The sequence below is a fragment of the Salminus brasiliensis genome, chromosome 8 (genome assembly GCF_030463535.1).
Source record: "Salminus brasiliensis chromosome 8, fSalBra1.hap2, whole genome shotgun sequence".
Classification (NCBI taxonomy): Eukaryota; Metazoa; Chordata; class Actinopteri; order Characiformes; family Bryconidae; genus Salminus; species Salminus brasiliensis.
In genome coordinates, this window is record NC_132885.1 from 17,315,239 (window position 1) to 17,328,424 (window position 13,186).

Below are 13,186 nucleotides of genomic sequence, written 5' to 3' on the forward strand. Positions count from 1 at the left end.
TGCTTTGTTGTTCAACCAAGTGAGCGTTTTAAGTGGAAATCCAAGTAAATGGCTGTAGGGTCTCATTTGTGCTATGGAGACGGGGCTGGGCGTCTGGGCGTCTATATCTCCCATCTCTCTAGCAGGCCTATGTTCTTAGCAATCATCAGCATTATATTACTTAAAAAGGCCACAGACACCAAAAAACAGAGCCTGCAGTTACAACATGTTTACCCCCACAGCCAAAACCGAGACATAAGAAAGGAGAGGGAGTGGAGGGAGAAGGAAATAGAGAATAACAGGGATATATGGAGAGACAGTGGGTTGAGGCATTGTCTTAGAGCAGGGTGGGCATCCGAGTGGTCTGGAAAAGTTCGGAACGGTCTCGCAAAATAATTATTTACAAGTCCAAAACAGCGCGAGCACTCAACCACGGAACAACTGACGCGGCCAAGCTTGTGAAAATAACAACAAGCTGACAGGAATAGCCACCCGGTCTTACAGTGACTTTAACAGCTCGCTTCTGCAGCTTTTCTGGTTTCCACCAGGCCTTGTTTTGCCACTCACCTTGCGGGAAATATGCCATTAAAACCTCTCTCTCTTACTCTTTAGTCCTGTATACCACTGGCTCTTGTATGTTTATGCAAAGGATGTACTGCGTTAACTGAAATTAGGTCATAATAAAGAAGCTCTTTGTTACCTCTGTCTTTCTATAGCGACACTAACTGATGTTCATTCATTACTGCTGGGTCACAGAGTGAATCAGCATCATCATTCTTAACGTAATTGAGAAACGTAAAGCCGGCCTAAAGCGCACAACTGCATTAACATCTACCTGTTTAGAGCGTGTCTAGGCTTTTTCAATGTAGCCATTATAACCAGCTACCTACAAGCTTCTAGCTGTGTGCTAGATGTGCTGATGATACCCACAATATGATCAGCAAAGTTTGTTGTAATACAATTTATCACCGTAAAAATATCAAAATCATATTGCCTAAAACTCTTCCGTTTTTTTCTCTGTTAGCTCTACTTCAGGTCCAGATGTTCTTCTAAAACTCAAGACAAGACTACATCAACTACAGTGAAGGACACCATCTATCTAGGGTCCAAACAAATCTTGTCAACTGTCCCTAGGTGTTGTGTTCCCGGTCTGTAGTGGTCTGTACCTACCAAAAGTGCTACAAGGAAATATAATCACTAAACCAACGCTAGGGTCACTGGTGCCCAGGGTTTACTGATGTGACCCTTGGAGGCCTCAAATCACAACTTATAGGACTTACAGAACTGCTGCAGACATATTGAAGCCAGATTCCACAGAACACATTCAGAGGTCTTGTAGAGTCAATGCCTCGACGGGTCACAGCTGTTTTGGCGTAAGGAGGGGGAACTACACAAAATTAGGCAGGTGGTTTTAATGTTATGGCTGACCTCTGGTTCATGAAGTGAATCCACAGCACCACCACCATAATTGACAGCATGTAAAGCTGGTCTACAACACTGTGGAAAGACCAACAACTGTGTGAACTAGTTGTTTAGAGTGGGTCTAGGCTTTTCAATGGAATCATTATAAGCAGTTACCTACAAGCTTGTCTGAAGGCCACGTCACAAAAAAAATAACACACCCATATGGGGAGTGTGTTGTGTAGGGAATGGCACACACCAAGACATCATCCAAATAGTTCATTGAAATCAGATTTGCTTGATTTTGCCTGATGTGTAGCACATGTGGATCCGCATGCTAGTCAGCTCTGACAATCTAGTCAACGAGGCTGAGGGTTACAGATCAAGGAAAGCAAACAGAAAAGGAAGGTTCATTCAACAGTCTGTTCTCCCTCTCACTGCCCTCCTCACATACGCATAAACACACTGATGAGTGTGCTTCAGTGCTAGCAGAAGGCTCTGACTGCCTCTGTAGCCAACTCTGCAAAAATACGTGCATGAGCATGTGTGCTTAGTTATCTTCAGCAGATACGCTATATTTCTCCAACACAGCAGAAATGAGCATGCAGAAAACAGCAGCAAAAAAACAAACAAACAAACACACACACACACACACACACACAGAGAGACAAACAGCACTGAAACGTCCAGCAACTTTGCTCTGGGCAAGATCAAGTCACAGGAATCCAGTCATGTCATGGAGACAAACACTAACCAAAAAAGAAATAGATAAATAAATAAATAAAACATGTAAAAAGCACAAGTATCACACAGACAAACAGCTGCCTGTTTACTGAAAGCACTGAAAAGTGTGTCTTACTTTGATTTCAAATGGCCCCACATAGTTCCTATGATAACACAGGTTAGCACACCACCTGAACAGGCTCTTCATAATTCCACATGGTTACTCAGTACACTAAACACTAGGTACCATCATGACTGCCATGCCTACAGAGACATGACACTGCCCCTGCTCAGCACATAAAAGCAGGCCAGGGAAACCCTGTTTCACCCTGTCAATCAAAGGTCACATTACCCTTAAGGGGGGTGGGGTGAGCAAAGTATAACATCTTTTCATTTAAGCCCAATATATCTATATCTATCTATCTATCTATCTATCTATCTATATATATATATATATATATATATATATATATATATATATATATAACAGTACACACTAATTTTTAGTTGAAATTGCATGTGAAATCATAACTGCAGTGCATGTTTACAGACTGGATGCTGGAGCATAGACAGACTGGAGCAGAGTGATCGATGTACCTTGTCACTGTCCACAGTGTTCTGTGAGGTTCGTGAGGCGATGGAGATGGTGTCTGGCTGGCTGCTGCCATCTCCCTGACTATCAGCATCCTCTCCAGTGTCCCTGCACACACACACACGCACAATAAATGCTCATGTGTCAAGTTGAAGGGTATATTCAGAGACTTATCCAAAGAATTATATTGGATGATTTTATATACTGTAAATTATAAATGATAAAGATTATAAAACACAATGAAGAAAGAACACAGATCTGTAATGAGCTTCATAAAGTTGCTTTTAAAAAGTGAAGGTGCATTTGGCTTGTGTGGGGTTAGACCTCTTGCTGTTGTTTCGAGGCTTTGCAGGAGTTTTAGGTATTGGGATGGGCTCCTTTAGTGCCCCCTTCAGGTGAATGATCCTCTCCTGAATCACCTCCCGAATGTTCTTTATCCACTCCTGTTTCACCTCAATGCTGGACGCCTGTGGATTCAGTTGAATTAGTTTAAACAGAAAAAAAGAGTCTTTATGCATAATGCTAGTACAGCATTCAAAACGAATGCAGATGCAGAGAAGCTGGCAAAGCAGAAAATATGTACTTCACAGAACAAGTAACTCTACTTTACTACTACTATCACAATGTAGAGAAGTGCCTATTTTGTTTGGAGAAAAATGGACCTTCAGGACAGTCTTGTTGTCAGATGAAGGCGTCCGTCCTGCCCACAGTGCAAATTTACAGGGGTCTCCCTCTATATGTTCCGTCACCCCCAACTCAGATGTCTGAAAACAAAGAGAAAACACAACTGACATTAGAACAACTCATCATGTGACCAACAGAAGTCCTTCAACATAATCAAACAAACATTCTAATCTTAGTCACACTAAAACCCAGTCAAACTGAACTACACATACTGAGAAAAATCACCAACACCATTTCATATCAATTCAATCAACATGCAGTATAACTGCATAAATATCCTTGATAAAACACAAACACCTGCCATCAAAGTGACCGCCAAAGGCTGCTCATAAGCACCTCTGACAATGCAGACACAGGTGGCTCCGGGCAGGTGTATATTCATTCACATTTAAAACAAACAAGGGGGACTAAAGCCACTCCATCTGCGCTACATCTCAGTATATGCACTGCACTGCACACACAGACACACCCTACCTTGTGATGCACGTGTATCTTAACAGTAAGAATTGTACTTTAATAATTCCCTCACAATTCAACTCACTTTAAAAATCTCTTCAAAAGTCCACTTAAATATATTATAATGTATATTATAAATAAACCTTGTTGATGAGAGGTCAACAGAGGTTAATGTGAGTTGACAGAATTCAGATAACCACTCTGTACAATTATGGTGTGAAGGAAAGCATCTCAGAATGCACAACACCTCCTTGAGGCAGATCAGTTACAACAGCAGAAGACCATGTCAGATTCCAATTCTGTCAGTCAAGAACAGAAAGCTGAGGCTGCAGTGGGGACAGGCTCATCAAAACTGAACAGCTGAAGACTGGGAGAAAACACATGGCCCGGTTGGATAAATCTAGATTTTTGCTCCGCATGAATCCAATAACCTTGTGTCAACAGCTCAGGCTGGTGGAGATGTAAAGATGTGGCAAATTTTGGCTCTGTTGATACCAGTCAATAATCCTCTGAACTCCAGTTGTTGCTGACCATGGCCATTCATGGCCATTCATTTACCCATCTTCTATTGGCTACATTCAGCATTGTAATGCATTATGTTAGAAAGCAAAGGTTTGCTCAAGCTGGTTTCATGAACAGGACAATGAGTTCAGTGTTCTTCAAGCCCTTATTTACTACAAGATTGCTGATACTGTCAGTATATGTAAAATGAAAGAATAAAAAAACATGAGTACCAGTAGTTTGTTCTTGTATACATATTTGGTGCGTCCAGCCGAGTCTTTGATCTCCTTGCTGAAAACGAGAGAGATTTCAAAGAGGAAAAGGTGGCGGTCCCGGCCCTTCCGGATCAGAGATTTGGGGTCCCACACCTGGAAGGTGTCCTGCAGGATCAGCTCTCCCTGCACGTCCATATTCTCGTCAAAACCTACAGCATGGCCAAGAGTGAGGGTCAAAAGTTGCATGATGCACAGAAACAGCCACAAGGAAATTCAGTGTAGTCCTAAAGAGAAACTAAAGAGAATTTTTTTTTTTTTTGGGGGGGGGTGGGGTTTATCAGTTTTTTCATCATCAATATTCCACATGAAAATTCAGAAGACATGTTTAAAGGTTTAAAAGCCATTTAGGATAGCAAATAAAATGGCTATATTAGTGTTCTAGACATCACAAACCCTAGTTCCTATAACTACCTGCCGTATCAAAATCTGAACTGGTAAGTTTCTCTACAATTAACCATTTCCCAAGCCAAACTCAAACTGAATGAGTTTGTTGACGTTTATTTGCCGAATTTTGCATAAATGTTGAAAAAACGCTAACACCAAAGTAGATTTCATGTCCAGGGATCGAAAATAACTAATGCATTACACGTCCTCAAGTATACCATACTGATAACATAGTTGAACTTTTTGAATTAACTAGTACATGATTCAGATGCACTAGTATATGATACATTAGAAGACATGCTGGTTGAACAGGTGTCAACAGGTGTACAAACTTCTGCGCAAAGTCAAGCACTACAGAGAAATCTTTTTGTTAATATTTGTTTTCTGGGCTTTCCCTGTACAGCTGTGTGTTGAAGCTTACCTTCTAGCATGCTGAGGTGCATGGCATCATTGGCTCTCTTTGGAACACCCAACATCACCTCCAGTCCATCCTTAATCTCACCTTTGCCCTCCTCACAACAGCTCAGCAGCTCCTGAGAGGACACGGGAGAGCACATGTTCTCAACCACTGTACAAAAACTGTATTTTTAACTGAATAATAATAATTAATAAATAAATCAATCAATAAAGACAACAGAGACAAACAAAAAAAAAAAGCTGACATGGAGCTTTGTGCGACTTTCAGCTGTACTACAAAGGTTGTGTTTAGGTGGTTTTAGCAGTGTGAATACAGTACAGAAAATCAGCAAAAGAGGAGAGAGCCAGAGAAGTTTGAAGTGGTTGTTGGCCAGAGGGAAATAAGATTTTTGCACAGGACAAATTGCTATGAGATGGAAGTGCCTTCGTAGAGAGGAGAGGAAGGGTCTCGCGGGAGTTCATTAAAGCTCTGTTATTTCCACTGACAGTGTAAACAGTGAGAGAGAGAGGATAGAAAGGAAAAGAGAGAGAGAGAGAGGGAGGGAGGGAGGGAGACTGAGAGAGAGAGTAAAAGACTTTGATGCTGAGGCATTTCCCTGGGGGTCATGGCCTAATCAGCAGTCTTAGGATTCTCTCTGACTTCCATCAATGATCTCCATTCCCTCTCTCAATAATGCAAACACGGACACACACTCACACACAACAAACACAAACAGATCACCTTGAGCAGTAGCTGGTACTTGGTGATCCTCTGGACGGGTTTGATAAGGTAGGAGGAGATGGAGTTTGCCAGGCCATGTCTCTGCTGAATATCCTGCATGGGAGCACATTCAGCACTTAGCATTCAAAATCTCCTAGTCGGCCTTTTGTCAGTGTTTACTGCTGAACTGGGAGGAAGAGGGGCAATTTTGCAGCATCCTATAATTCAACTTCAGTGACTAACTGATGCCACCTACTGGTTAGGTTTGACAGTTTGTGGCAAACATTTCCACCAAGCCTCAATTAAGAATTGGGAAATGCTGTCAGCTGCCACATGACAAGTCTCATAGTTTCTGTTTCTCTGTTTCAGTATCAAAACACAGCTGTAGTGATTCCTGATTGAAAAAAACAACTATCACAGGTAGTTTAATATAAATGACGCAAAGAACGAAACACGATAGATGAAGAGAAAAGAACTGCTCTTACGTCAAAAAAGCTCCCAGCATGCTCCAGGATGAGCTGGCTAGAGTCTGGCTTGTTTTTGCAGTACGTCACATAGATTTGGAATTTGTCCGCCTGGATAACAGATTTACACATTTAGAATTTGGTTTAGGCTCACATACGTTTACACATTGTCAGAATTCCCTCAAATCAATGTTTTTCAACATGCATAAGCTGTATAAATCAGCTTCCCAGTAGCAACAATTAGCAATAAAAAAATCCTTGAAAGAATACAAAATTCCAAAGCTGATGCCACATTATCACTGTTACTCTAGAAGGCCTAACAATTCAGGTGATACAAAGGGTGATTGAGTGCCATAGAAAAACACTATTGGTTTCATAAAGAACCAATTTTTGTCAACAACAGAATGCTTTAAACCTTTAAATTGTTCTTCACACATTCACTATATGGATAAAAAAAGTATTGGGACTCCTGTTTATACATTGTTTTTTCCTAAATCACAGGTTTTAAAAAATAATTAATCTTGCTGTTACCAGGGAAGGTGTTTAGCTTCAGGCGTTTAGCTTTAGATTTAACTGCAATAAGCAACAAAAGCTTTAGTAAGGTCAGTGTGTTGTATGATCACCACCGCACCTTATCCCAAACTTAATATTCCTCTAGCCATTAGACAAGGTGCCAATAGGTTCATGTTTATCTGAGTCCTATTCTTTTGGCAATACGTCTCTACAGACTAGACAAGCTGTGTGTGCACATTTGCACAACTGTGTCAGCAAAGGGTACAATTAAAAGTAGCTGGATGCTTTCAATTGAAGAAGTGTCCACAAACATTTGGACATATAGTGTATATCTCTTTTACAAAAACTGTTCTTTATGGAACCAAAAATGTTCTTCAATGGTATCGCTCAAAGAACCCTTTGTAGCACCTTTATTTTTAAGAATGTTCATTAACATCACTTACCCATGTGACAAAACAATGGCCCACGTCCTCTGGTAATTGCTCATAATTTATCAACTCTTTCAAGAAGATACTAAATAATAAGGCAATAAGATAAAAAAAAACAACAACAATGTTTAATCACAGTCTCAGGTCATTTGCATATCACATGAGGATTTCATTCAAAATCACATTTACATACATTTACATACCCTAATCTCTACTGAAAAGGAAATTAGACACTCACATCGTTCATCAGAAGGAGAACAAAAGTATGCTTAGTGTGTCTGTGTGTTCGCTGATTAAAATAAAACAGATTTAACATTCTGAACAGTGTTTCAGACGCCCCCTTACTTATTGTGGAAGTCATAAATCTCCTGAATGTTTCCAAAGATGACATGTTCTTTGTTGGCGATTCCTGGCGGGATCTCCTCCACACCACTCGTCATCTCCCACAGGTATGTCTACACACACAAACACACACAGACATATATATGCACATGGATTAAGAGCAGACACAGGAAATGACTGTCTGCAGTAATCGCCACAACATTATACAACAGGGCATAGAAATCGGCCCAAATTACACATGGTGATTTTTCCATCCACTACTGTGTATCTGTGGAGGCTTCTTGAGTTAAGAGTTGTGGAAAAATCCACTAGAAACATTGTGAATTCAGGACATTGTAAATGGTCCAAAATTATGGTTTATCTGTAGTTAGTACTTTTGGCCACTTATATAACAAGAGGTGGTGTCAATGTCAAAAATACAACAACAAAAAACACTAGTACTTACCTCTAAACACTCATGAAGATCTCTGACATATGCCTTTTCAGTCTGTAGCAACTCTGCCATAATAAATCTACACAAAGAAAAATGCAATCAGAGAAGGTGTTTGCAAAGTTATGATGCTATGATGACTTGTAGTAGCTTCAGTAGGCAAATCATAATGTAACACTTCCAGTGATAGCTACAATATGGCCTCCTTTATGTCAAAAAGCCACCCTTTTGAATTATTCAGCAATATTTTTTTTGTACATTTTAATGTATTTGTTTTTAATAATACTTGTTTATATTTGAATTAAGGCTTTACTGCTAGTTCACTGTAACAGTCTTGGTAATATCCTGAATAAAGCTGGGTCCTTTAACCAAGTGTGCTGTAAAGCCGGGTCCACTCACTCCTTCTTCCTGGCCGACTTCCTCTTCTCCTCGTTGACCTCATGGTTGGGGTCACGGAGTTTGACCTCTGGGTCGGTCAGGCTGGCCGGAATAATATCCAACTCCAGGTCCTTGTTATCCTGAGAGAGGAACGCCAGAAACATTCAAGAACATAGCCACAGTATCAAAGCTCCAAAGTTTAGTATGTTCAAAGAGGACTGTGTGTCTAAATGAGACACTATGACATTTAGTCATATTTCATAGAATTTACAGACAGACCCACGGCAGGTAATAGTCCTCTGCAGTGAGGTGATTTTAATATGTGAATTTTGCAGCATTTTGGTGAACCCTGAGGCTAACAAACAGCTGTGGAAAGATTTGAGTTTAACAACTATGCAAATTCTAGCCTTGCCCAATAATCTCCTTTTGAGAACACACATCTATTATAGTTTAGAGTAGAGGCCATTCTAAAAACACTGCCCATCATTTGTGGTCCCCTAGCTCCATAATAGTGCATTTTGCTAGGACCCCAATGATTGACACTTGCAACGTAAATGTAGGAGTAAAAATTACATGATTGTCTTTGTTGCTTACAGCTCATCTCATAATTAAGAAACTCACCTGTAGTTAATCCTATAACTGATTTACTCTCATCTGTAAGGTACAGCTTTTTCATGTGATCATGTGTTGGTTTATGGTTCTTGAGTTTTGATATGTTTTAGGTTTACCACAGATAAGGCCATTTTACCCTTGCAGCCAGCCTCACTCAGTTACAATATTCCCTTTTTCCTGATTTAGTTCAGTCTATAAAATTATATCTGTGGATTGGGGCAAATCAAGAAGGTGAGCTGCTGTGCTGTTATGCTGTGTTTTGGGAAAGAGAAGGAACTCAGAATTCTCTTCCTGTAGACAGGCTTACCTCAGAGCTGACGCCCAGGGCATTGTCCAGGCAGCAGCGGTACTGGCCCATGCGTAGGGAGAAATCCCGGTAGCGCTTGTCCACTGTGCTCACCCATTTCTTCAGTTCAGTCACATGCACGTGGCCCTTCTCTACAAAGTTGTCGGCCAGCTGAATCAGCAGCTTCACCTTTTCCTTCGTTTGCTGGAAGACAGGAAATGCAGAAGTTGGCCTAACTGTTTATTTATGTATGAGTGTGTGTGTGGGGGTGATTGTATGTGTCTGTGTGCCTCGGTTTACAAAAGAAAAGGGCTTGGTTGAAAGAACGCTGGTCCTTATTTCAATTTTACAGTCTTACTTTAGACCACGTTTAGCATTAACAGAGCTTAATAGTATATGTGTGTTTATGTGGTTGTTAGTGTTTTTAAGAGTGTTGGTTCATTTTAATTAGTCTCTGGGTCATCATTGACAAACAGGACAGATGAGGAAAACCTAGTCTGATGAGTGAGAAAGACTGAGCTAAGCTATTTTTGTATTACTTATATAAAAAGAGAGAGAGATAGAGAGGGATTGGGGCTCAGCATGTTGTGGGTGATCCTTACTTTGGCAGGAATGCAGAACTCTTGGTACTCTTTCAGCAGCTGATGAGTTTTCTCAGCCGAGTCTCCAGCAGAACTGTGAGTGGACAGGAAATACTCTCCTGCCTCCTGAATCCACTCTAATGCCTGATTGAAGGAAAAAAAGTTATTAAAAATTAGAAATTTTAGATATAATAATAATAATTAGAAATTAAAAATATTTCATGCTCCTAGGCTCCCTCTACAGTTGGGAAGTGCAATTTACACTTTGAGACACTCCTAAAGGACATGCTTAAACATGCATTTTTAGACAATCTGAGAGAGATACAGAACTAAAAGTCACTGAAAGTAAAAGAATCATGCAGAAGGTCATTTTACAGGATTGTAAACACAAACATGACTCTGGGGTATGTAGTATGTGCAATGTGTTTAGTACAGATCTGAGAGGTATGATCAGTGCAGTGGTGGGGTATGTTCAGTACAGATGAGAGCAGTACAGTTACGTGAGGCATTCACTGCAGGTGTGTGGGGTGTGTTCAGTGCAGTTGTGCAGCGAATTTCTAATCTGCCTAGTGAATCTCACCTGCTTGGCGCTGCGCTCAAACACCACATACTGCTGGCACTGGTCCAGCCGTCGTTTCTTCATGGTCCAAAAGTGCAGGACTCTGTTCTCCCTCTGCAGCAGCTCATTCAAGATAGCTACAGGGGAATGTGCACACAAACACACACACACACACACACACACACACACACACACACACACAAACACAATGTAGTCCATATTAACAAAAAACTGGAGTGCATAAAGACATCAGCTACATCAACACAGGAGAAAGAAATGGCATCACAATTATATGCAGTGGAATGTAGTTGCTACAGGAAAACATTTTTTCTAAACAAAAAGTAACTATGATGAAAAATATACTGTTCAAAAAAGAAATTTACAAAAAGGTAAGCTAATATTGCCTTCAGATTTAGTCTACTTTGACTTTAGTTTTAAATGTTTCAGGTTTAGTTTTTAGCGTCGTTTAATGTCGACACTAATGTCTTATTGTAAGAGGTAGGCCTGTGAGTAGTCCTTCATCATACTGCTGAATTATTATTATAATGAAACTAGTGTGCAACATATGCGTTTATCTTTGCAAAATACACCCAAAATCACCTAAAACCATAGTGTACTGTGTTTAAATAGAGAAATGTCATATTGGAGTATTTGTTAGCATTTAAAATTTTCATCAATTTTCAATTTCATCCCTAATTTCATATGTTTATATGTTAATAAATATATAATTTTAAAGATTTTTAAAGTTACCAATAAATAAGACCTCTGAAACAATATATTTTTTTTATAAAATAAATGGTTTCAGTTACTAGACTAGACTAAAACTAACAATAACTAAATCACTAAAATGTGACAAAAAAGATTCAAACTAAATTAAACCCACCTGGTATAATATACTTAATATATATTTAATATATTTAATTCAGATTGTAAATGATGTATGACTATATGAATTGTACTGTACAGACTGACCTTTGACCTGTTGCTCAGGGCTGCGAGTGTTGCCGGAGGAAGCGGGTGCACTGACGTTGTTGCGGTGGATGTACTTGAGGAAAACCTCAGCATTGCGTCTAGCTAGAGTGCAAGCCTGAAACACACCTCAGACTGAGATCACAGCTGGCAACAAACATTTACTGACCGTTCTTTGACCACCCTAACAAATGACTCTTTGTGCTAGTTGTTCAGTTCACACAATGATCCAAAGTACCCCACTAAAAATGAATCAGTAAACAACTGGTGACAGAGTGTAAGACTTTACACAGTGAAGTCACAGCCGTGAAGCATATGTCAAAGCCGGTGTCCTACCTTGAGGAAGGCTTCTTTCTGCTCCAGGTGTTTGCTAATGAGGGGAATGACGTGGTCAGTCTCAGCTGCAGGACCCAGCTTATCATGACCTCCACACCAGTCCTCATCTCTACGATACTCCTGCTCCAAACTCTCCAAAACACTGCAGACCTTCAATCCACAAACACACACACAGCCTGTATGCATTGTAATACATATCCCTACACCTATTTATAACTGACCTACCTGAACCCTGGTCTGGTTGTTACCTACTATGCTACACCGACCAACACCTATATTGTCAAACTATCGTCAACTATTCACCTCTACTGGTTTGCCTTGGTTCAACTCAGTCTTAAGCAGGGCCGATGTGACCCATCATCCCTGGTCTGGAGCTACCAGCATGTGGGACACTGGTGTCTCACCTGTTCCGAGGTTTTGTAGAAGGCCACAGAAGCATTGACCAGTTTGAGGCGGTCCTCCATTTTCAGCATGAGCTGCTGCCAATACAAGGCCACCTTCTCAGCACAGGTGCGGATAGCTTCAGGGTCATAGTGACCAGCCTGCAACATGGCCTCTGCTTTCTGTTGGACCTGCAGAGCGCTCTGATGTGTCTTCTGCAGGGAGTTAGCATGGAACAGAGACTGGAGACAGCGAGGGAGAGAAAAATATATAAATAAATATCAGTCACTGCACTGTTCTTTTCATCATCGGTTTTATAATACAAATGTAAAACTACCTCAGAGTATCTTAGTTATTTAAAACCATTTTTATTGGGCCATTTGTCATGTAATGTCCACGTAATACGGCAGCTAGGATTTTTCAATACTGAAAAAAAGAAGGTAATTGAATTTGGGTGCATATTTTTAGTCATAAGCAAATACAAAGCAATTGTAAAAACATAAACACTGTTTTTTTCCACCTGAACCGAACAGCAAACAGCAGTTCATTGAACCACATCCAAAAGCAATCATCTCTGTATTGCTCTCAGCAGTACTCCTATTACTCAACATCATCCAAACTCCTGTTGCCTCCCTCTTCCTTCCTATCGTGTGTGCAAACCTTCTGCATGACAGATTTAGGCCTTCTGGGGTCAGCAGGCTGCCCGTGCCTTGTCTGCTGGCGTGCTCATCGCAAAGCGCAGGATAAATCTAGCCTTAATAGTGGTCGTATGGATGTTTACAAGCGGAGCTGAAC

General features: G+C 40.5%; 1 protein-coding gene across 4 annotated transcripts in view; it reads right to left on the reverse strand.

Moving 5' to 3' along the window:
• Positions 1-13,186, reverse strand: part of kalrna (kalirin RhoGEF kinase a) — a 210,387-nt gene that overhangs the window by 47,208 nt on the left and 149,993 nt on the right. For all 4 annotated transcript variants that reach the window (XM_072685874.1, XM_072685875.1, XM_072685873.1 and 1 more), the window contains exons 17-33: positions 12,415-12,633; positions 12,011-12,160; positions 11,678-11,792; positions 10,727-10,842; positions 10,168-10,290; positions 9,587-9,769; positions 8,689-8,807; positions 8,305-8,371; positions 7,863-7,972; positions 7,533-7,602; positions 6,598-6,687; positions 6,134-6,226; positions 5,417-5,528; positions 4,570-4,760; positions 3,358-3,459; positions 3,020-3,162; positions 2,701-2,803 (exon numbers count right to left, since the gene is read on the reverse strand). In XM_072685874.1, the coding sequence (XP_072541975.1) occupies positions 2,701-2,803; positions 3,020-3,162; positions 3,358-3,459; positions 4,570-4,760; positions 5,417-5,528; positions 6,134-6,226; positions 6,598-6,687; positions 7,533-7,602; positions 7,863-7,972; positions 8,305-8,371; positions 8,689-8,807; positions 9,587-9,769; positions 10,168-10,290; positions 10,727-10,842; positions 11,678-11,792; positions 12,011-12,160; positions 12,415-12,633 (2,106 nt within the window). The remainder of the gene's footprint in view (positions 1-2,700; positions 2,804-3,019; positions 3,163-3,357; positions 3,460-4,569; positions 4,761-5,416; positions 5,529-6,133; positions 6,227-6,597; positions 6,688-7,532; positions 7,603-7,862; positions 7,973-8,304; positions 8,372-8,688; positions 8,808-9,586; positions 9,770-10,167; positions 10,291-10,726; positions 10,843-11,677; positions 11,793-12,010; positions 12,161-12,414; positions 12,634-13,186) is intronic.